Source organism: Panthera tigris, chromosome A2 (assembly GCF_018350195.1).
Source record: "Panthera tigris isolate Pti1 chromosome A2, P.tigris_Pti1_mat1.1, whole genome shotgun sequence".
NCBI lineage: Eukaryota > Metazoa > Chordata > Mammalia > Carnivora > Felidae > Panthera > Panthera tigris.
This window is the reverse complement of record NC_056661.1, coordinates 138953404-138978104: the sequence shown is the minus strand read 5'-3', so window position 1 is coordinate 138978104 and position 24701 is coordinate 138953404. Positions and strand designations below refer to the sequence as shown.

The 24701-nt window shown below is 42.5% G+C and overlaps 1 protein-coding gene across 4 annotated transcripts in view; it reads left to right on the top strand.

Annotated features, from left to right (window-relative positions):
- The first annotated feature begins 609 nt into the window (after positions 1-609).
- The window catches only part of CADPS2 (calcium dependent secretion activator 2), a 539410-nt gene continuing 515318 nt past the window's right edge, over positions 610-24701 (top strand). The window contains exon 1 of one of the 4 annotated variants that reach the window (XM_042970903.1): positions 610-1235. In XM_042970903.1, the coding sequence (XP_042826837.1) occupies positions 897-1235 (339 nt within the window). In that variant the 5' untranslated portion in view covers positions 610-896. The remainder of the gene's footprint in view (positions 1236-24701) is intronic. The other 3 variants (XM_042970898.1, XM_042970882.1, XM_042970892.1) reach the window with 3 other exon arrangements.

Sequence of the window (24701 nt, the reverse complement as noted above, 5' to 3'; positions counted from 1 at the left end):
TAAAAAGAAAGCCTCGCGTGTTTCGTTTTTGGGTTTTTTTTTTTTTTTTTTTTGTCAAAAACGTTCCTCTGACTTTATAATTTGGACTTCAGCATGAGCGTCAAACAGCAGCAGAGCAGAGCGAGAGACTTTTCAAAGTCTCTCCCCAACATTATTTTGAGGTGAGTGGCTCCCACTTTTCCGCACTCGGGTTCAATCTGGGCATCGGATTCGGGTCTCAGGCATGTTCCGGCCGCTTTCCTCACCTTCGGAGAGTAGGAGCAACTCCACCGCCCCCATCCACCTGCCCTTTAGGAATCTGTCGGGAGAAAAAGCATGGAGGGTAGGGGGTCAAGGTAGTCCAAGCAACCCCGGGTGTGCATACGGAGCAGACACGTCTAGCCCCTCCTCGCTTTTGCAAACTACCAGCCTCGGCACCCGGGATCCTGGGCCCCGGCAGCAGCCGCGGCGCGCGCACGCGTACTCCACGACCCCGCGCCCGCTCAACATTTTATTCCACGTGTTGCTTGTTGTAGGAGCCACAGGTTCCCCACCTGCGTCCGGGAGCTCGGGCCGCCCCGCCTCTGCCCGCCGGCGTGGCGGGATCACGGGGTTGGCGGGTCCCGGGCTGGCAGAGGAATTCACGAGGCGCTCACGTTCACCTCCAACGCTAACTCCGCCTATTTAATCCCGGCGGCTCCCCCTCGCCTCCTCCCGGCTCTTGCCCGCCCCTTTCGCCCTGGTGGTAGGAAACATTCCGGTCTTTAACTCGACGTGTCCGGAAAGCTCTGGCCAGTTTTCCTTTCGTTCTGCGGCCGCTGCTGCCAGCCGCGCGGCTCCCTCAGACCGGCGGACGCAGCTGCCGTGGGTGAGGCGCCTGGGGGCCGCGGGCCGAGCGGCGGGGCGCCCCGAGCACCATGCTGGACCCGTCTTCCAGCGAAGAGGAGTCGGACGAAGGGCTGGAAGAGGAGAGCCGCGATGTGCTGGTGGCGGCCGGCGGCCCGCAGCGAGCGCCACCGGCCCCGGCTCGCGAAGGGCGGCGGGACGCGCCGGGGCGCGCGGGCGGCGGCAGCGCGGCCAGACCCGTGAGCCCGAGCCCCTCTGTGCTCAGCGAGGGGCGAGATGAGCCCGAGAGGCAGCTGGATGAGGAGCAGGAGCGGAGGATCCGCCTGCAGCTCTACGTCTTCGTCGTGAGGTGCATCGCGTACCCCTTCAACGCCAAACAGCCCACCGACATGGCCCGGAGGCAGCAGAAGGTGAGTTGCACGCAGGACTCGGCGCCTCCGGCCGCCACTTCTTCCTCCCCGGAGTTTTCTCCCGGGAGAGCGCTGGGGCGCTTGCCCTCTGCCCTTGTTTAATGCGTGCACTGTTTTTGTCGGTCTTTACGGTTCAAGGGAATCTTTCAGGGGGAATCCCTTCGTGCTTTAGCCGGCTGGGTATCGGGTTGCAGCGGATGCGTCCTCCCCCAGCCCCCTTCCTGTTGGCAGAAGCTGTCAGCTTGGCATCGTGAGACCCGCAGCGCCCGCCGTGCGGTGGTTGCACCCGCTGGGACTCCGCTCCGGCCAGGTTACAACGCAACTTCCATCAACTTAAGTTTCTAAGAGCAGTGGTGCATTCCTGCCCACCTGAGTTCAGCTGGAGCTGGGCTTTTCTGTGGGTCTTAATGATTGTGTAATTAGGCGAAACAGGTGGAATCTGGCCACCCCTGTTAGCTAGAGCAGCCTTCACTAGGGCGAAAGGGTAGAAATTTTCCGCAGGGAATAAAAAAGTTAACGAGCTTGCTTTACTGCTATGTAATGAACACTTCAAATCCAAACCCTGGAGAAGGTACGCAGTTCTTAGAATTGCTGTAGGTTGATAATTCCTGGTCTGGGCAGGCACTATTAATGAAAAACAAAGGATTGGTGCATAACCACTTGGTAAGGAATGCGTGTTTTTGTTTTTGCTTTTTTTTGCTTTGTTTTTGCATCCCAAAGAGGTAAGGAGATTGTTTCAGGTGTAACGTCTGCCAACTTTAGTTTTAAAACCACATTGCAGGGGTCCGATGTTTTTGTAACAGTGGAAAGTCATGACTCCAATTGCTCTAATTGGGTAAATGAGAACCTAAGAAATCTTTCTGATAGAATGCTGAACCTAAAAGGTCCAGTAGAAATCTAACTATCTCCGACAAAATGTGGAGACCCAGAGAGCTTAGAATTTGCCCGAGGCGTATCTGGATGCACACGTGTTTATTTTCTGAAATATCAAGCACATAAAGCATTTCTCAGAAATCCGGGGAGCATTTGAATGGTCTTCTGAAACACCACTGCAGCTTTGAGTACATGCAGTCCTCCCACCATCGTCCTCTATCCAGCCTTTAAAAACACACCTAAACTAAGTAGCTGTTTTGAAACCCTTCACTCTCTGGGAATACTTGAGGGGTGATTCTTTACAGCTGGTGCCGAATTACACCGAACCTTCAAGAACCTAACCCTGTAGGTAATTCAGTCACAGAATGCTAGAGCTGGAAAAGACCTTGGTGTCCTCCAGGCAGACCCCTCATTTCGGAGGTGAGCAGTCTGAGCATCATTTCCTCGGGGGGCATGATTGAAGTCCCCATTCCTCCAGTCAGTTGTGCGTGCCCCGTGATGTTCTTGTGCGCCTTCTATTCTTCCCGTAGGTAGGTACCCTGCTTCCTCATCGTTGTGCTGCAGTCACCTGTTGCTTGTCCACTCCATAGGTCAAGCAGATTTCAACTTCAGTAGTCCTCCTTATGCTAAGTGTAAGTAATTCTTGACCTGTCTAGCCGTGTAAAGCTTCTGAAGGTCAGCCTGTTATCACTTCGGTCATTCATAGTGCATTGAAGCTTATTTTTAGTGTATTAAACTGTAAAAGCGTATGGTGAAACTAAAGCTAGTCCTGTCCAGACTATTCTGCTTTTGTAAAAAGTTACTGGTAGCTGACTTACACTGTGCTTGTCGCATTTTGGTACTGAAACTCCCCTTTGCTTGTTCATGGTTACAGATCTGACTCCTCCCATTTAAATAGAATGTTCCTACAGAAGTTATTTGAACTGCCAAATACGTTCACAACCCTAAGAAAACTATGACCTTACCCAGAGGTTACCAAAACCCAAACGACAAAACCCTGCATCTGATCTCTGCAAAAATACTTGGAAACTTCAGCTCTTTAAATCTTGGGAGCATTGAGTGCTGTCAGATTAACTTCAGTGAATTTTTATTAAGGGGGAGGCCACATAACCTAAATATTTGCCTTATTCCAAAGGCCCCACACTTTTTTTTTTTTTTTAACATGCTGCTTCCTAGAGGGAACTGGAACAATTCTTGGCAGTAGGTTTTCTTCTAGGATGGAGTGAAGTGGGAACTTATATTCCTGTGAATTTGATACATAAGTCAATTAATGCCAGAAACTTTAAGTCCCAAATTATACACGTGGGTTATGTAAAAAAATCACAGCATAATTGCAAAATCATTAATCCATTGTATGTTTTCTCCTGTATCTTCAAGTAGTCCAACTTCTAATAAAAGGATCTGATAGCTTAAATTGTTATTGACCTGCATGTTGCTGTTTACTCCTCACAACTTTGAGAATTTAGAAACTCTCAGATTGAGATCTGAAAGGGTCCTCACTTTAATTTTTTTTTTTTTTTTTTTTTTTTTTTTTTTTTTTAATGTTTATTCACTTTTTGAGAGAGAGGGACCTAGCCCAAGCAGGGGAGGGGCAGGGACGGAGACCCAATCCAAAGCAGGCTCCAGGCTCTGAGCGTTAGCACAGAGCCTGACACTGGGCTCGGACCCATGAACCGTGATAGGACCTGGGCCGAAGTCCGACACTTATCTGACTGAACCACCCAGGAGCCCCAGGGGTCCTCATTTTATAAGTGACACAAGAGCCTTCCTCTGGCTGTCCTAGCCCTCCCTTAAAGGGCTGGTGAGTTTTTGTGAACTAGACCTTAGCTGCAGTGTTTTGTTTTCTCCTTACTTAGCTAGAAATGCCCACAAAGCTAGTTAGGGGTTTTATCCAGGAGTTACTCGAAAGCTTAGTAGCATTAAACTCGGTTGACTCGAACATTGCTTTCTTTGCTCTTGGCTGGAAAACTTCAACTCCGAGGAACAGTGGCCATGTATGCCATTGAGGCCCTGGGACTACTGATGGCTCTACAGAAAATTCTGAAAGTGAGTATCTGGGTCCACCCTAACAGCTTTGCACCAGGTGGTCACATCACTTAACGTATCCAGGGGTTCACATGTGATACCAATATGAAGTAACTGCTAATGGCAAAAGGACTTTAGTTCCGAATAGTGTCTAAGCCTGATGCCTCTTTACCTTGATGACTTTGGTACCATCAGAATGCTACAGCAATAATGAACTTTGTGTGACTCTCTATCATTGGTTAAGGGTGGGATCGGTATTAATGGCAAAGCAGTTTACCAAATAAGCAAATCTGCTTCATCAGAAGGCAAATCATAAAGGCAATTTGTTGAACCTTTGGAAAAGTAATAGGTGTTCATGGTGACTGGAAGGTAGGGGGACTCTGACCCATCATAACGACTACCACAACAGGGGGGTCAGTATGTTCATTCCTGTAGTTAAAGGTTTAGACTGCAGGTCTGTAGGCTTCTAATGGGTGGTTGCACTGTTTTTGCTTTCATTAAAGTTAGTAAAGTCCGATGTTGAAGGAACCCGCTTTTTTAAACTAGAAATCAGGAATTAGAGTAAAATGGTATTTGATAACTTTCTGTGAATCCTAGATTGATGTTCTTGCCATTTCTTTTTTTTTTAATATTTGAAATTTACTGTCAAATTGGTTTCCATACAACACCCAGTGCTCATCCCAAAAGGTGCCCTCCTCAATACCCATCACCCACCCTGCCCTCCCTCCCACCCCCCATCAACCCTCAGTTTGTTCTCAGTTTTTTGTTCTTGCCATTTCTACATGTATGACCAGTAATCACTCTAAGTTGTGACTTAACCTTCATCTAGAATAAGCATTCCCACCACTTCACATAATTTTTGTCTAAGTTTGAGAAACGTACACAAATGTGAAATTGTGGATGGGGGTGAGGGGGGAGAGCAAGCTCCTTAGGTAAAACCGATCAGGAAGAGGGCAAGAATGCATTGTGGTGGAAAGACCTATGGTAGGTGCCTGCCTATAACTCTGCCATCTGAATGTTTCATTACAAAAAGTGGCTACTTTTAGATCTTTGGACATGATGGTCTCTTTTGTTAACATTCTGACTGTTCAGGTGATCCCTAAGTTCAGGGAAAAGAGCCAAATTTTTAAAATTTTCTTTAAGTGTTTATTTCTGAGACCGAGTGGGGGAGGGGCAGAGAGGGGAGACACAGAATCCCAAGCAGGCTCCAGGCTCTGAGCTGTCTACACAGAGCCCAACGTAGGACTCAAACCTGGAGATCTTGACCTGAGCCTGGGTCAGACACTTAATGGAATGAGCCACCCTGGCATCCTGGAAAAACCAGTTTTCCAAAACAAAGCCCCCACAGCTTTTACAAGGGTTGAGAATCCCTTACCTAAGGCTAGGAAATCTTATGCCTTTAGTGCTGTGTTGCCCCCTCTTTGGTGCCTTAGCATAGGGCGTCCAGCAAAAACGTGTCGGGGGGGGGGGGGGGGGGGGGTGTGGTGGGCGTGCCTTGGTGGCTCAGTTGGCTAAACATCAGACTCTTGATTTCAGTTCAGGTCATAATCTCGAGGCCTGCTTTAAGATTCTCTGCCCCTCCAGTGCTCATTGGTGTATGTGCTCAAACCCCCCAAAACTTGTTTGGATACAAACAAGTGTCAGATTTAGTACATGTTGCAAAGAATTAGGTGCAATTTGGAGGAAAGTGGTGGCGGGGGTGGGGGGGGGGGCGGGGAGAAAGGAAAGTAAGAGTCTTCTGATCTCGGGAAACTAGTGTTCCTAAATGTGTTTTTGAGACCTCCAGGATTTCTACCCCCTGAAAGCCATAAAAATGTAAAGCTGGTAGAACTGATGACTGCAAAGTGGAACTTGGCCACTGCCACTACCAAGCCCAAGAGACCAGCAGTGTAGAAGCCCAGTATTCTACCTTGTTTCCTTGTTTGCAGGTTTCCAGCAAATGATGTGAAAATCTTAAAAAGCCACCCTCTTTGGGAGTTAGGCTTAATTCAGCCTTTGTGCTCTTCTGACTTTAGTACATTGTGGAGCAAATGCAGAAGGGATAGGTTATGTTGGTTTTTAAGAAGAGCGAATACATTGTCCTCTGGGGAATGAGTTGGAAACCACATTAAAGTAACCTCAGACCGGACTTAATACAGTATCTCAGGAAGACGCGTGTTGCTTTGATTCATCTAACCCTCCACAGGGTGTCTTGAGATGGTGGCACTTAATTTAGTGGAATGAGTTGTGTTGATGAGAAGAACTCAGACAGATTAAGTGATATTGACGTTTGCTTCTTTCAAAAATGAAATCAGCTGTAATTCTGATACACAATGACTGCTTATAAAGTGAAATAAAATAGCTAATTATGTTTCCCTCTTTTTTTTCTTAATGGAAACTGTTCCCTTTATTTATACACTCAAAAGATAACACTGTATGTAAGGTCATTAAAGAACTTTAAGATAAAATTAAAACCAATTGCCAGGTTATGAAATACGAGAATTCCAAATAGAAAATCCCACCAGTTTGGTAGTGAGGAGGCCTCTTTTGCATGATTGTGCTATTTTCTATGCATTTCAGATTGACTTAGATCTTTGGGAAGGAAGTGGTGGGTCACATAGTCATGTGTTGCCGTTTTAATTTTTGGGTTAAAGACCTAATAGCTGTAAATGTAAAGGTGGACATATACTGGAACAAAGGACACTTGCCCAAAATTAATATTTAGGAATCAAATTATGAAGTTGTCCTGAGTTGGTAACACTTCCTTTTAGGATCACTGTTTTTGGTCCCTGTGTTTCAAAATCAGCTGAGGATTTTGATGGGCTTTCATTTTTTTAAAAACAAAAATCTGATTTCTATCCTTAGCTGCACATTAGAATTCCCTGGAGAGCCCTTAAGAATCCCACCATCCAAGTTGCACCCCACATTAATGAAATCAATCTCTGGGGGTTGTAGTCTTAAAGCTTCCTAGGTGATTCCAGTGTAGGGCCAAGGTTGAGAACTGTGTGTGTGTGTTTTCTGGAAAGCTGCCGGAAACTGGCTTATTTTCACATGGGCAAGGTGAAACTATTTGCAGTAACGAGTAAGATTACTGAGTAATTAAACCAATATTCCATATTAAGGTAAAAGCAACAGGGATGCTCTAAGGGAGGAACAAACATCTAAATATTCTAGACTTTATTGAATCAATACAGTGGGAGGCCAGTACATATTAGACTTCCGAAAGGTCTTTAATTAGGTAATATGCTAGAGGCAATTAAGTTGCATTTGCAAGTGTGTAATTATAAAACCACAGATCACAACGTTAGCAATAGAAAATATAGGATGCTGAGTGTAAGCCTGAGTGTTGCTTCCTATTCCAAAATGAACTGGGAGAGTATAGTGAAATCTCAGAGGTTGACACTGAGTAATGCCTAACTGAAGAGTAAATTGCACCAAGGTCTTTCAAGATCTTTAGTCAGTGGAATATTTCCTTGGTATATGCAGTAGTCGTGCATATAGGTCTTTCAGAAAGTAACTTCAGAAGGCATTAAGTACTTAGCTAAGTTCTTGTTTAAACGGTTTTAAGTGATTTTATATTTTTGTTTGCAGTCCGCAAAATTTTAGCGTTAGGTGGAGAGTATGGAAAACCTGCTCAAATTGCATTAGTGTCACATAACTGTTGTACACCTGAGACTAACGTTGTGTATTGACTATATTTCAGGAAATTAAAAAAAATACATTAATAGGTTGTAGTTTGCATTTGAGAGTCTTCTGTAGAGCATCATTGGTCTACTTTTTGAAACTTCTTCACATCACTTTGTAAACCTTGTGGTTTGAATATTTTCATTTTCTAACCTTCAGGTTTGTGATGAATTTTTACAACGAAAATACTACTGGGGCAAAAGGTATGAACAGTTTAAAGGCAGTCTTTGCCAGGCTAGCAGGATAGTTAACTCGCTCCTTCCTGATAGTGAAGATGAATATATGTGTATGGTCTAATGTCCTTTTTTTCATTTTTTTTGGTTGCGATTTTGGTAATGTGAACTCTTTATCAGTATGTTGAAAATAGCATTCCTTTGTGAAGGGTTTTCTATAGTCTGCCTTTTTTTTAGATATACTTTGATCTTTTCCTTAACATTTCTTCTCTTGGACAATTTCCCATCTAGAATTAATGTTTGAAGCAAGGAGTTGACATCCCCCCCCCCCCCCCCAAGTTAAGCAGTTCTTGCAGACTGATTCTTGATTATGCTCTGCTTCCTTCCATTCCTAAGCTGGAAGCCCAAGTTCAAATGGTTTCCCTCATTAATTCATTGACCAAGTATCTATTGAGCCTCTACTTAACAAGATCAGATGTTCTGGAAACACAGTCAAGAATAAAACAAGCATGGGGCGCCTGGGTGGCGCAGTCGGTTAAGCGTCCGACTTCAGCTCAGGTCACGATCTCGCGGTCCGTGAGTTCGAGCCCCGCGTCGGGCTCTGGGCTGATGGCTCAGAGCCTGGGGCCTGCTTCCGATTCTGTGTCTCCCTCTCTCTCTGCCCCTCCCCCGTTCATGCTCTGTCTCAAAAATAAATAAACGTTAAAAAAATTTTTTTAAGAATAAAACAAGCATAAATTCCTTCAGTAGTGTTCAGTAATTTATAGATTATGTGCATGTGTCTTTTACATCTTTTCTTAGGTTACCTATTCTAATTGGTCTAGCTCTTTTCCTATTGCTCATATCATGTAATTTTGACTTAGGATAATTACATATTTTAATACTTGGAGTTCCCATTTATCAAATCTTTTACCATTCTATTCCTCCCCCTATCCCCACCCCCTCTTACCCTTAATTTTTTTTTTAATGTTTATTTTTGAGAGAGAGCCACAAGAGTGCAAGCAGGGGAAGGGCGGGGAGAGAGGGAGACACAGAATCCTAAGCAGGCTCCAGGCTCTGAGCTTTAGGCACAGAGCCCCACGTGGGGCTCAAACTCAAGGACCCTGAGATCATGACCTGAGCTGAGGTCAGCTCAACCACTCAACCAAATGAGCCACCCAGGTGCCCCTCACTTGCCCTTTCTTAAAAAAAAAAAAAAAAAAAAAAAAAAATGCAGCAGTTAGGAAATTGCTTTGTCTTCAGGGAGCCTGGCTTCATTCTTTTGTAGTATCCATGCATTGTATGAGTAAGGTATTTCTGCTCTCTAGGTCCTGGCTTTTTCATTTGTAAAAAGGGGCTAATGGCCACATAGAATTTTTGTTATAATTAAATGAGATGCATAGAAAGTGTTTAGCTTAGTGCCTGTTAACACTTATGCTCCCTTATGCTCCTGATTAGATGCTGTCATTTCTTGTTAAGCCTGTTTGAGAAACTAATTTTTACTAAAGTCTTGTTTGATGTACATCCTCTTCAGTTAGGCCTCTTCTGTCATTGCGATGTTTCGTCCCTTTCATTGTATTGGCCCCTTGGGTTTATAACCAAGTTATTTTTAAACCTTTTACAATTTTTTTCTCTGTGGCTTGTGTTTTTCTATTACCAGTAATCGGTAAATGTTAAACTCTAGCTTTGTTTTAACTGATCGTATCGCTGTGCACTATTGTTTTAGTAAGTCCTATCTGAGCCTTCTGGGTTGTCTATGGTAGGCGGTTGAATCCTCTGATAGTAATGATTTGTCTTCTCCGGTAGCTGTACCTGTTCTGTTTGACATCTCTGGTTAAGAACGTTCAAAACAGTGTATTTTTTTTTTTATTTTTTTAATTTTTAAATGTTTATTTTTGAGAGAGTGACAGAGACAGAGTGAGCAGGGGAGGGGCCGAGAGAGAGAGGGAGACACAGAATCAGAAGCAGGTTCCAGGCTCTGAGCTGTCAGCACAGAGCCTGACTCAGGGCTTGAACCCACAGACAGTGAGATCATAACCTGAGCTGAATTTGGATGCTTAACCAACTGAGCCACCCAGGTGCCCTGCCATAGCCTTCTCTTGATGCAGGCTTTACTAGGAATGCTTTTGGAATTGTACCAAGGAACATGTTGTTAGCATTTTAGGGTATTCTTTGCTACTCTATTTTTCTTACATTAAGTGAGTTGAAAAATCTCAGGAATGGACTTTTATCAAATTTCTTGTCCCATCCATTGAGGTGATTGCCTGACTTAATTTTACTGATGTGATGGATTTACTAGGTTTCCTATTGTTAAACTGTATTTACATTCCTAGGGTAATTGCTCCCTGATTGCGCTGGTTTTTAGAAAACTTGAGTTCCCTAGGCTTTTAATTTTTTATAGTTCTTTTGGTCTGTATTCAGAAAGGTCTTTTTCTGTGCTGTCAACTGTCACCGAAAATTGGCCATTTCTAGGTTTTCAGGTATATTAACATAGTTGGATAGATCTTTCATTTTCTCTATCTTCAGCTTTTGGTCTCCAGGGTTTCTCCTTTTTAAAAATTCATTAGATAGCCCAGATACTCTTGTTCTTACAAATGGACACGTAAACTTTATAAACTTTGTTTTATAGTTTCTATTTTCCTAAGGTGGTTTTTTTTTTTTTTTTTTTCCTCGGGGGGGTGGTGGAGCTGGGTAAGGGGCGATACAAGGTGGTTCTTTGATCTGGCAGCTTAACAGGATTTTTATTTTCTGCTTTGTAATAAAATGAAAGTATATGAAGCTATGAATTTACCTCTAGGTACATTTTGGCATCTGTAGTACTATGAAATTTTTGCTAAAAGTTATTTTTCTCTTGAATCGGTATTAACATAGTTAACCAGAATACTTAAAAATTTCTAGTGGTGAAGTTTGTTTTCTCTGTGGTAATTTCTAATCTTATGTTGACACTATGGTTCACTGTAGTATGCAATGAATATTAAGTTTTAGGTCAAAAATCATGTGGCAAATTTTGACTTTAGGATTTTTTTTTATATATCTAATAGTTAGCATTATAGTAATCATTCCTATCTTGTTATCTTTATAGTATCATCTTTATATTACCCTACAATTGTATGTATCTTTAACTGACTTTGTATATCTAGAAGCATTTAACTCCTAGATATTGATGCCAGATTCCTACTAGTATAAAGAGAAGTATATACTGTAGTCAGTGGAAAGGAACTCCCTTTGATTCATTTAGTGTGGGTGTTGGACAAGGATTCTTTGTCCAACTTTAAAGGTTAAAACTACTTTCTGTTGGAGTTTTGGATGTTAATCATAATGCATACACCTGCTTTTCACATCTATAAACACCTCTGCATGTGTGCATATATACATTTTGAGGTTATTTTGTATTGAAGATTATTTAATACAACAATTTTTGCCTGGTCTTTGCTTTTGAGTTTGAAACCATCATTGCCAGTGTACCATCAAAATCTTATTTTCCATTTTGTTTTTTGTTTCCTTTATTTTTGTTTTGTCTTGAGTATATGGCATTTCAGCTCTTCCATGCTGGAGCCAGGGGCAGGTAGAGGGACAGGATATAAATCTCGCTAGGTCTTCATAGTTGTGCTTCTTGTTTTGATTGACAAAGCAAAGCACGTGTGCTTTAAGAAGCTGGGTCTCTAGTTTTCATGGATTATGAAGTTAATGAACATTCATCTTGATGGATTTTAGTTTTATATTTCATCTGCAGTATTTCTTTTAAAAATACTGTTATGTATCTGTATGAATACTGGAAGATGGGAAAATTAAATTCTGCTACGAAACCTGTATTTTTATTTCACAAATTTAGGGAAATCTATTCCATATTTTATTTAAAGAGATGAGAGTCTTAATTTGGTTCTGTAGAAAATCTCTAAAACTCAAAATACTTCTTTAGCCAGAAAGGCTTACAAAATGCTAAGTATCCTCAGGAATCATTCTGAACTATAACAAGACATCTATTGCCTACATTTGTGAAGCTCTGGTTTTCTTTACCAGAAGGGCTTCATGTATTCTTGAGTAGCAGGAAGTAGGGAGATAGAAAGCACTTTTTTTTCTTTTTCTTTTTTTTTTTTTTTTTTTGAGAGAGAGTAGGGGAGGGCAGACAGGGGGTGGGGGAGAGAATCCCAAACAGACTCTGTGCTTTGATCCCAGAGCCTGATATCTAGGGTTTGATCCCAAACTGTGAGATTATGACCTGCACTGAAATCAAGAGTTGGCTGCTTAACTGACTGAGCCACTCAGGCGCTCCAGAAAGCACATTCTTGTTCTCTATTCCCTGCTTCAACTAGAAGGCCACTCTGTTTTACATGATAGAACAATATATCTTAAATTACTGGGGGAGGACAGTGTCCAAATAGCTTTAATGTTTCATAATTGTGGTTCAAGTGTGCGATCCTGTAAGAATGTCTATAATTTGATCACTACATCCTAGAATCCTAGGCTTTGTTGCCTTTCTTATTCTTAAAAATATTTGAGAAGCTGTGTGGGGGTATACAATTTAATCCAATACAGATCATGCCATGAGGAACTTAAAACCTAATAGGTGAGATGTTGAATTTGTGGTCCTTGAAATAAGTAGAGATCAAAAGGACAGTTGTTTGGAGCTTGGGAGAGATTTGGGTATAAGAAGTAAATTTGAGAATTGTCATGTGGATTTCATTTGAAAGCATGGGCTTGAATGATGTAGAAGGAAAGAGAATCCAGCAAGAGAAGTAGCACTATGAGTGCTAGTTTGAGATTGTAATCTGAATCTAAGCTATTACAATATATTTACATAGCATAAACCTTGCAGAACTTAGAATTAAATAGTCTGTTCACTCTTCCCCATTGGCAATCAGCTTTCCAGAGGGAACCTTTATAACTTTTCATGTTTTTTTAGTTCTTCTGGAAATAGTTCATAAATTGAAATATGTATACCACTTTTCTCATGGATTCTTAGTGACTTTAGCCATTGCTTCCTGTAGAATATACGATGGGGAGAGTTAGCTCATTTCCTACAAGCATCTGGTTCCCTTTCTTCTGGAATATGGTCTTTTACCATTATTGGTTTCTGCTAGTTGCCTCCTCTATGTTCTCCCCTCCTTACAAGAAATAGAATTTTTAGCTGGGCACGTGGCTGTCTGGCTGAAGACTACATTTCTAATCTTGCCCTCCCCTTCCTTTTGTTATCCGTGGAACAGAGCATGACTGCCCAGAGAATGTATGTCAAGAACCTAGCTTGGAGGGTGCCAACTTTATTTCTCCCACACGAGAATAGGGCCAGGTCCCATGGCCCTATCAGTCTTTACAAGGAATTGCACAGGTAATGTCTTTGTTTTTACACAATTCTGGAAGACCAGCTACAGACTTCTGAGATTTTGCTGAGGAGGGCAGGAAGGAAGTCTTGCCGGAATAGGAGGAACAAGTATGTGGCATACAAATTGTTGATGGCTGGGAACAATTGGAATCTGATATTTGTTCTACCTTCTCTTGGCGGTTAGCTTAGCCAAAAGACTAATTTCAGGCTAGCGAGCTATGAATGGAAGTGATGTGTGCGAATGTATGGGCCGTTCCTTGTGAAGGGAAGGAAAAATTCGTCTTTTAAGGTTTTCTAGCTGGAGTAAGAATTAAATTTACATGAGACAGACCAGAGAAAAAGTTTATTGCGTGCACACAGAGGCCCAATAATAGAGACCTAAAGACATGACTAAGGCAGCTTTTTCACTTTTTAGGTAAAGACAGTAAATCTGAGGAATTGACAACTGAATTTGGGGAGCTTCAGTAAGGAATTCTAAACAGAATTTGGGCCAAGGTACTAAATTAGTAAAAAGGGTTGTTTGTACAGGCTTCAGGCTCTAAATTTCCTGTCTCTCATCATGAGAATGTCTTTTAACCTCCTGGTACAGGGAGGGTACCTTTTGTGTGGGGCATGATGCCCTGCTTTTAAGGGGGACAGAGGAAGGTCTAGGTGTCCTTGTACAGGCTGTCCCAGTAACTTTTATTTAAAGAAATATGTTAGGGGCGCCTGGGTGGCTCTGTCAGTTAAGCATCCGACTTCAGCTCAGGTCATGATCTCAGAGTTCAGGGGTTGGAGCCCTGCCTCAGGCTCTCTAGTGTCAGCACAGAGCCAGCTTCAGATCCTCTGCCCCCATCTCTGTCCCTCCCCTGCTTGTGCTCGTTCTATCAGAAGTTAAATATTCCAGAGTGTGGTCCATCTTGGGGCAGCCTGCCTTTGGCTCCTACACGGGAAACAAGAGGAGCGTGTCCCTGTCCCTCTGCCCTTTCCCACCCACTGGCTGAATATCTGTCTCAGTCTGGCAGTTAAAGCAGCCTTTGGATGAGGAGCCGGTTACTACTTCTTGAGTCGCTGAGCAGCGTGGCTTGCAGACGGAGAGCTACCCCACCTCTCAGATCTCTACAGGAGAGAGAAGTGAACCTCTCGTGGTTAATTTTCAAGTGACTTGATTTTTACTTGTTAAAGTGGGTCTGCTCTATCCATATTGTAACTACAGTTAGTTTGAAGTCTAAACAATCACCTGTTTTGTTTTTTGCCTTCCTGTATGAGGCAGGAAACACTCCTTGTGACTACAAGGAAAAGACTGCAGGAATTTCAGACACTGGAATTGAAATCCATTGCCAACAGCACCTGCATCTAGATTCTTCAATGAAGAAAATGTCTTCCCAAGGTTAACTTTATCTTTTAGAATCCTTAAGACTTCTGGGGCTCCTAGGAGGCTCAGGTAAGTGTCTGACTTTGGCTCAGGTCATGATTTTACAGTTGGTGGGTTTTGAACCCTGTGTCCGTCTCTGTGCTGACAGCTCAGAGCCTGGAGCCTGCTTCAGATTCCGTCTCCCTCTCTCTCCACCTCTCTCCCACTTATTCCTTCTCTCACTCGCTCAAATAAACCTTAAAATTAAAAATCCTAAAGACTTTTGTATTTTGAGTAGCTGATTGTAAAAACTGGAAGCTACTTAGTGGAGTTCTGTCACTACAAACCACATAGTATGCATTGGTTGCATATCTTCTAAAAGTTGAAACTTTTCTTGGAGTTCTTGTTTTTCTTTACCTATTTTGTCTCAAGTTGCTAATTACGAACCATTGGTACTTGGAAGGGAAGCAAAAACCTAAACAGGGAGGGGGACATGACAGACTCTTAAATATAGGGAACAGAGGGTTGCTGGAGGGGTTTTGGGAGGGGGGGATGGGTTAAATGGGTAAGGGGCATTAAAGACACTTGGGATGAGCACTGGGTGTTATACATAGGGGCTTAATCACTGGAATCTACTCTTGAAATTGTTGTTGTGCTATATGTTAACTAACTGGGATGTAAGTTAAAAAAATACAAAAAGTGGTAAACAGAAAAAAAATGTTTCATTACTTAAAAAAAAAAAAAAAAACAAAAAACCAAGTGGCGCCTGCGTGGCTCAGTCGGTTAAGCGTCCGACTTTGGCTCAGGTCATGATCTCGCGGTATGTGAGTTCGAGCCCCACGTCGGGCTCTGTGCTGACTGCTCAGAGCCTGGAGCCTGTTTCAGATTGTGTCTTCCTCTCTCTCTGACCCTCCCCCGTTCATGCTCTGTCTCTCTGTCTCAAAAATAAATAAATGTTAAAAAAAAAAAAAAATTAAAAAAAAAAACAAAAAAACCTTGGTCCCCAATGGGGCTGGTAATACCCCCAGCAGACACTTAACCAGCATACCCCATAAAATGTTTTTTTTTTTCTCGGTGATTGGGGGGTTGCTACTAGTATTTAGTGGGTAGGGTCCAGGGATTCTAGAAAAAACTAAAATGCAGGATAAATTGTCTTTCATCCTACATGGCATTTGAATGTCTTGTTGGACATTGGTGTAGGTAAATCCTGTCTATGGTTATTTGAGCCTAGAGTAAAGCTCTTTATAAAGAAGGTATTGGGGCACCTGGGTGGCTCAGCTGGTTGGGTGGCTGACTCTTAATTTTGGCTCAGGTTGTCATCCCAGGGTCTGGGAATTGAGCCCCCCCCCCCCATCCCCCTACTGCCATTGTGCTCAGTGCACAGAACATGGAGCCTGCTTAAGATACTCTCCTTCCTCCCCTCTCCCCTGCTCATGCTGAAGCTTAATCTAAAATTAAAAAAAAATCTGTATGGGTTTAATATGTATGATCTTCCAAAAAATCCAGACAACTTTTGGGTAAATTGGGGAAAGATTGAACTTTATTTTGTTAGGAACTTACCTGAGAATTGCTCATCATATTGGAAAAAAATATGTCACCAGTAGCGATGATGCTTGTGATGTTATCGATATAGGATGCCTGTGTCAGCTTTCATTTTCAGTTGTCCCATTCTCCTGGATTTTATGGATAGGCAAACTGTTTAGCCCTTGAAAATATCAAAAGAGAGTGTTGATAACATTCAGTTGAATCTTATCTCCCTTATCTTAAATTCAGACTTCCATATCATATATGTGGGTATATATGTCGAGTTTACTTTCTTGTAGACCAGCTATGCCTAAGCACTTATATCTGAAATCCATGTTATTTCCCTTCATTTTATTATTCTAGTTAGGAGGTTATATTTTTGAAAGTATGTGGAAATACTGTAACCTAGCAGTAAAATCACTTCTGTGTAGCCAAAAGTTTATTATTTATTTTTTTTTAAAGGAGGAGGATTATGAAATAGGGCCCAGTAGGAAATAACTGTTATGCCAAGGGGCAACTCACAAATGAGAGGGTCAGGTAGTTTAAGGTGAGGGATGGTGCAGCATTCAAGGGTTACCTACAAGGGGGAAGACCTTACTTACCTGTAGGCCTCCGTGGGCGAAAGGAGGAAACTCTGACCTGAACTGACCAGGAAGCAAAGGTATGGGAGAAAGCTGTCTGACAGAGGGTGTGGTCTTCAGGTGTAGAATAGAATTATGGCCAGATGGTGCATAGTAGGGAGGTGGCCCAGGGATTAAATCTCCTGTTATCTTGCACTTATTTCCCTCTGATTTTGTTCAGGCACCTCCCCAACAAGGAAAACCCAAAGAGAAGCTGAAGAACAAGCCTGCTTAGCTGTTAGGACTTATTGATTCTGAGAGTGCAGAGCCGGATAGGTGATGGGAAATGGAGCTTGAGACCAAAGGGGGAATCCAGCGCATGGGATATCTGATTGGGTTTGGAAATCACTATTACAGTGGATAGCTGGCCTTGATCGCTTCATCTCTTTTCTTTTGCATATCTTTCCCCTTTGGTTTACTCTGAACTCAGTGTTGGGACAACAGGCTGAGAGTTGTGATTCTCTTTTCATAGTTCTTGTGAGCTATAGAGCCCCTGTTCCTATTTCCTAATTTTGTTTGAAAGTTTTCATACTCCCCTTTGAAGGAGTGTGACAAATTTTCTGAATCTACATGGGTTTGAAATTTTTTTCATAGAGAAATCAACTGGGCAGAGTAGTCTGGATTGAAACCCTCTTCCCTCGGAACTTTTAAGGCATCAATAGTACACTCTTCCAGTTTCCAGTGTTGCTAATACAAAGTTTGAAGTTGGGTTTCACTCATTTTTAGAAGACCCATTTTTTCCTTTCTGGTGCTTTTAATGTACTTGGCTTTAGAGGGCTCTAAAATGTTAAAGTCTTAGTTTGAAAGTTTGTTGTGCTAGATGCTAAATTTTGCTGTTCTAGCCAATCTGGCTATAGGCACATGTCCTCTTAACCCAAAGGAAATTATTTGTGGATTTGGGGTGGACAAAGGCTGGGTTATAAAAGGTGGTGATTGCTTTTCTTAAAGGTGAGAAAGCTCCTTAGAATCACTGGCTTTATAAGCACACTTAGAAATTTCACAGGGTTCTATTTGGATGAATTTTCTAATCCTGCTCTTGAGATTGTTTAAAGTGTTTTTTGCCTGTCTCTTGGTTTTGCTTTAGGTATCAGAGTAATATAAAGTTAGCTTAGAAGAATCCAAGAACAGAATAGTGTATTCATGTTCTGTATATAATTAAAATGTTCCCTATTCTTTTAACTTTCTGTGTGACTTCCATGTGTACTAATGGAGCCGTTTAACTGGAGTAAGGCTGTGATGATAAAATATAAATATCTGGCTGAAAAAGCGAATTTAAAAAGAAATGTATTGGTCATGCTGCATGGTTTTTACCTAGGGGCATTAAGCAGATAATGCAAATGTTAAAAATTCTGATTTAACCAACTTTTTTCAATCTGTATATATGACTCCCGTGTTCAGTCAGTCATTCATAAAATGGAGTCTTTGGGGATTTTATTGTAAAATATTGCAAACTTAGCTAAAACCCAGTTAAATTGAGTATTTTAAGCAGGCTTGGGAACACACCAATAAGGGAGTAGTGAGGGGAATCGGGAGTATATTCTGAAAAAGAACTTGGAAGTTATGTGCTAGGGTCCGGGAAGAGATGGGAATTTTTATTATTTTTTGGGTAGATACTTAACTTTTCATTGTGCATAACCCTTAGGAACCCTGTTCCCTGATGATATCAATGTGTGTTGGTTTCAGTAGGTAGTAATGACTGTATTTACCCCCAAGAGCCAAGAGTGTGAACAAGAACTTTGAGTTTTATGAAGCAACTTATATTTTCATTAAAAAATGCTCTTTTCAGCATATTTGCTTAAATACAGCCCTTTTCGCGCGTGTTTTTTCTCATCAAGAACCTCACGAGACCAGTGTGTTCATCAGTTTCAGAATTCGGCACTGCTGTTCAGAGGTCTCACAGCAGAATCGTCTCTTTCTTCATAAAAACATAGACTCTAAACTGTCAGCTACATACATTGTGCCCAAAATATTGTTGACCAGGTTCTGAGATGTTCTTCAGATCATGAGGGTTAAAAAGGGATGAAATAGATAAAATTGCTTTCTAAAAGTAATGAGTAGGATTAAATGGCACTTTCAAGTGTTGGACGTTTGAGCTCATCTTATTTCTGTTTCTGCATGTGCTCAGGGAATGTAAGCGATCTGCCTTCGGTCAGTAAATGATGGCATTGGACTTACCCCGTCTCTGTGCCTCCACACCCTTGGATCTTCATGGGCTTGCCAAGGTGTGTTCTTGTTTTTTTCTCTCACAATAAGAACTGTATTTGTTTCTTGAATAAGAGCTCTTATTTAAAACTGGTTTGTTGAATTGCATGGAAGTCAGGAGTACGTGGGTGTGTCGCAGAACAAGTCATGTGTCTCCAGTGCGTTACTACCTACAGTTATAGCCCAAGTGACTTGAATGTTTTTGTGATCTTCCACAGTGGCTTTCTACAGGGAGTTAGGATTGTATGGGAAATTGTTTGAATAGGAGATGTTCAAATGTCAGGACCTCATGATTGGAATTCTGAAGTCTCCTAAATTGTAATGAAGGCTGTCACACTGCTAAGGTTATTGATCTTGATTCCCTTTGGGCGCTTGGGCTGAGGGCTCCCAGCTCCCTTCACCAAAGCCACATGATTCTGGTTATGGAAAGCTGTCCTCATTTAATAGTAGCTCAACCTGGGTTCTTTGTACTGTTGCATTTTTTTTTTTTAACTATCTTTTGTTTTTTCTTATCTCCAGAGCTGTATATATTTTTTGAATACAGAAATAATGTGCTTGTAGAAAACTTCAAAAACAGAAGTTAAGGGGGAAGTTACTCAGGATCTGGCTAGAGGGTAACAGTGGTGAGTGCTGAGCAGTTCATCCTTACTGTTCCCATGCGACTCCCATTGATCATGCTGTAAGCAACTTTGTATCTTGGCTTTTTTCCCCACTTAGCATTCTATCCTGAATATATCCCTGTTCAAAAAAACTTGTTAATGGTCTTGTAGTCTTTCCTCATACATACTAATTTCATGAACATTTATGTCCTGATGACCTTCTTGGTGTACCTTATGGGGATGAGGGATGGATTTTACGACACTTCTATTGTAGGTGTACAATAAGTGTGCACATGTTGACACTTAGTAATATACAGTTGACCCCTGAACAGTGTAGGGTTAGGGGCACCAAGCCCCGCCCCTGCCATTCTCCCATGCAGTCAAATCTGTGCGTACATTTTGACTCCCAAAAAACTTAATTTGCTTATAGCTTGCTGTTGACTGCAAGACTTACTGATATCCTAAATAGTCCATCAATATATCGCATGTGTATTATATGCTGTGTGCTTAAAGTAAGCTAGAGAAAATGTTAAAATCCTAAGGAAGAGGAAATTTACTATAAGAGAAAAAAAATCCACATGCAAGTGGACCCACAGTTCAAACTTCTGTTCAAAGTATATTGAGTAATTATACTGATATATACATACACACCTGTGAATAGTCTTTAAGAATATCTATCTCCCTGCATCCTCGCCAACTTTGAATGTAGTAGAGATGTTTTGGTAAAGGTTTTTCATTTTAACAAAGACCATCTTCCTATGCTCTATGAGCAGTTAGACATCTTTGTATATTGGATATAAATGATCTCTTTACTACTTAAAAATGTTAAAATGCTGGCTTTTCACATGTTTTTGTAGCCATTGTTGGACCCCATTATTGTGAAGTCTCTTGAGAGACAAAGTAGGATCCAAGAATTCATGTTGGTGTGTCTGGAAAACTTGTCAGGAGAAGTTTGTGTGTCTAAATAGTGTATTGGTGGTGGGGAGGAGTTTGGCGTTTCAGTGGTCTAGAGGAGAGCATGAGTGAAGGTAGTGAAGGTAACAGAAGGGTTGTATGGTGTTTAAGAAACAATGAGGTACAAATGGGGTGATGTGAATGAGGATTTCAGGATGAATCTTAGGATCTTGCTGGTGCCAGTTGGGGGGATGTGAAATGGAAGAACAGGATTTGGGGATATTCCAGTGAGGATTTTGTTGGCTCTGAACAGAAAGGCAGTCTAATAGCTTAAATCACTGGGCTTTATTTACCTTTACAAGAACAGAGTGCTGTGGCAGTGGCTCCCTTGTGCTTTATCCCTCCCATGACACTTTGGCCATTATGGTTGCAACTACCTGCAGGTGAGGCACTTATGTTCCAAGTGGAAGGAACAGGGAAGCCATGGGCTCCATCATGGAGAAGACTTTATTCTGGAAAGGAGGTCCCCTCCCCGCTTCGGCTTCTTTCTATAGCTTATTGGCAAACCATAGTTGTAAAGAAGGCTGGGTGGAGGTGCCTGGAAGGCTCAGTCATTAGATTTTTTTTTCCTTACCAGCCTCTGTATCAGAGGAACACAGAAGAGGAGGGATTTGGAATTGGAGTAAAGTTACTGAGAGTATGCCAACAAGGAAGGCAGGAAACAAACTAAATTTTGGCGTGTTTGTGGAGGAGACTTCTGTGCAATAGAAAACAATGCCTCCTTCGGAAGTTGTCAGTGTTTGAAATACATAGGGGCAGTCTGTACTTCATATTTAGCCTTATAACTAAAGAACTTCATGTTTTTTCTTTGTTTCTGTGGCTTCTCCTAAATTCCATTTTGTAGGTTTCCTGCCAGTTGGTGGTTTCAAGACCATGTCCTCCACCTTCCAGCCACAGGGCCGATTCCCCATGACTTCTTATTCTGGTCCGGTGTGCTGTTATTTTCCTTAACTGTCTCAGTTCTCCTGGGTATGCTTCTAGTGTGAATGGGAGGGTCCTTATCCATGTTTGGAACTTGCATTCCAGTCTGTAGCATATAGATGGCAACCACAATTTCCAGTTCCTCCCCATGCAGTTGACCTTTGGATAACATGGGTTTAAACTTCACGGGTCCACTTGAATCCACGTGTGGATTTTTTTTTTTTTTAAGTACTGTAATAGCATTTTCTTATGACTTCATAATATACTGTATCATAAAGCTCAAAATAATTATGAAACATACATAATGACTATTCTTTTTTTTAATTTTTTTTTTTAACGTTTATTTTTGAGACAGAGACAGAGCATGAACGGGGGAGGGTCAGAGAGAGAGGGAGACACAGAATCGGAAACAGGCTCCAGGCTCTGAGCTGTCAGCACAGAGCCTCACACGGGGCTCAAACTCACAGACCGCGAGATCATGACCTGAGCCGAAGTCAGACGCTTAACCGACTGAGCCACCCGGGCGCCCCCATAATGACTGTTTTTGGTAAAGCTTCTAGTCAACTGTGAGCTACTAAGTTTTTGGGAAGTTGGGTTATACTTGGCTTTTGGACTACATAGCAGGTGGTGCCCCTAACACCAGCATTGTCCAAGGGTCATCCGTATATACCTTTACGTAAATGGGGGATTGGATTGCTCCTGGACTAAATGTGTAGTAACTCTTAACTCGAAAGGCCTATTCCCTCCTGGTATCTGTTTGGTATTTGTTCACCGTGCTAATGCAGGGAGATGTAGCTTCCAGGAAGAATACTGCTGTGAGGGATACTCTTGCTAAAGAAGTGATCCCTCTAGGAAATGAACACTCCCTTTCCATAGGATGGTGCTTGTTTCCCCCCTTTTGTGTCCTTTGCTATCCTGAGGACAGCAGATGGGGATCAAAGTGACCCTTGAAAAGCTTTCAGACTACCATGAACTACTTCCTCTCCAGGGACAAAGGCTTTTAAGTAATTTGAAGCCTTTATAGGTTCTATTTCGTATGGGTTGTATTTTCACATATAACGAGTCTGTAAACATCTAATGTTTTAGGTCTGACGCAATCTAGTTGATGTCCCTTTATACTATGACTGTCAAGGACATGATTCATTGTTGAATTAGTGGTGACTAACCATTGGAGTGCTGAAGCGGTTTTCTGATCCGTGAGGCTACCTGTCTTCCCTGGGGTCAGTCCAACATTCCCTTTTATACCAAAGTGCTTATGCAACACAATATAACCTGAAGTGTGTTTTCTGTAGAACTTGTTACTCTCACAGGCACTCGAGGCTGAATTTTCTGTCCTTGTATATGCATCCTGTTTATCTGCAGGGCTAATGAGCATTAGCCTGGAGGTTGCCGGTAGAGTCTCCCCAGCCCTTGTGTGCACAGCACACATTGTTCCAGCCCAGCTGCGTGATGGAGGGGGTCTGGTTTGCTCACGTTCTGTAGCAAATGTGGGTGGTATCTTTGTCTTGACACCTTAGCGGCTCAGGTTTTTCTGTTGACGTTTCTGTACATCGACCTCACCTCCTTTGACTTCTTAATCATTCTGTGCTGTGAGTACAGAGTTGGTGAAAGCAAGGCTCATTTCTGGCAGCTTCTAGGACTGGCCTCAGGGGTGCCCGGAGCCTTGTGGTGGTGACTGATAGCAGCAGGTTCTCTAGGAGGACTGGGGTGAGGTTTCCTGGCTGAGCTGTAAGCCCTGAGGAGCCTCCAGGACTTTTGCCTTGGGCTCCAGATCAAGAGAGTATTTGTAAAGCACTTAATCTGTGATCTGCAGGACATCCGTCTTTGCCTCTTCTTCTTGCACCCCTTGCCCCTTTCATCTCCCCTGATCTCCCTTCAGCCAGATTTCCCTGGGAAATCAGAGTGTAGGTTACTATGGAGTATGTGCATACCTTCCAGATTGTAATTTAACACAACATGCATGTATATCTTTTGCCATAGGAGTACCAAAGGATCTAATCAGAAAAACGACCACCAAGTGGCTTCATAGAGGGAATATAATATAGGGAACTAATTACAAAGGTGTTAGGAAAGCCAAAAGAGCAGATATGAATCTGTTCTTCAATGCAGAGGTTACCAGCTGCAGGAAGTGGCCGCCATTCCTTGGGCCACAGTGGGGATAAGAAGAGTTCCTGTTGTTAGAGCCAAGGAGAGGGGGCGTGGTGGGAGCCCAGCTGTAGTAGAGGAGCCACCTGTGAGCAGAACCCAGGATCTAGGGCCACCTGATTCCAACTGGAACCATGGAAGAGGCTCCCCATGGGGAACTGAACAGTGGAGATCTAGCTACTGTTGGAGATGCCACCTGAAGTAGAAGACGTTGGGGGAGAAACGTTGATCTTTTTCTACTCACGACGTCCAGTTTCCAGCTAGTCTCTTAAGCCAGCTGTCCAGGAATCCTGGGCACTGAAGTCTCTGGCCTTCAGTCCTGTGAAGGGGAAGATGGAAATCGATGAGAAGGCAAAGGACAGGGCCTTTTCCTTAAGTATGGTTCTTTATTTAAAAAAAATTTTTTTTTTAATTTTTGAGAGCATGAGGGGAAGCGGGGGAAGGGCAGAGAAAGAGGGAGACCCTGAATCTGAAGCAGGCTCCAGGCTCTGAGCTGTCAGCACAGAGCTCCGTGCAGGGCTTGAACTCACTAACCTTGAGATCATGACAACTAAGGTGTTGGACACTTAACGGACTCAGACACCCTGACGCCAGACCTTAAGGATAGTCCTGCTGCTTTTCTAGCCTAAGGCACATCCCTGATGTACCTTCTATATTTCCACTTCAGATTCTTTTAATTGGTGGGATTTAATTTCATGTGATTTTTTTTAGAATGGTGATTACAAAGCAGTCTGCCCACAGGATTCTGCAGTAGCCTTCTAAACTTGTTTTCTTCTGTCCTTCAGACAACCCAGTCTGATCTCTTCAAGCAGTCACTGATTACTTTGTCACAAAAGTCAAACTGCTTTTGTTCAAGACCTCCAGTGGGTTCCACTGCACTCCTAGAAAGTCTTCACCGTGGCCTGCAAGGCTCTGCATGATCTGCCCCCTTTATCTCTTACCTCCTGCCCCTCTCTTGCTCTTTCTTCTTCTCTAAACGACCTTTTTGCTGTTCTGGAACATGCTGGCATGTTCTTACATCTGCCCTTTTGTTCTTACCATTCCCTGAACCTCAGATGCTTTTCTTCTAGATAACCCTCCTGCCCCCCTTCACCTGTACTTTCAGTTTGGTAAGGCTTTTCCTGACCTTGGTCCG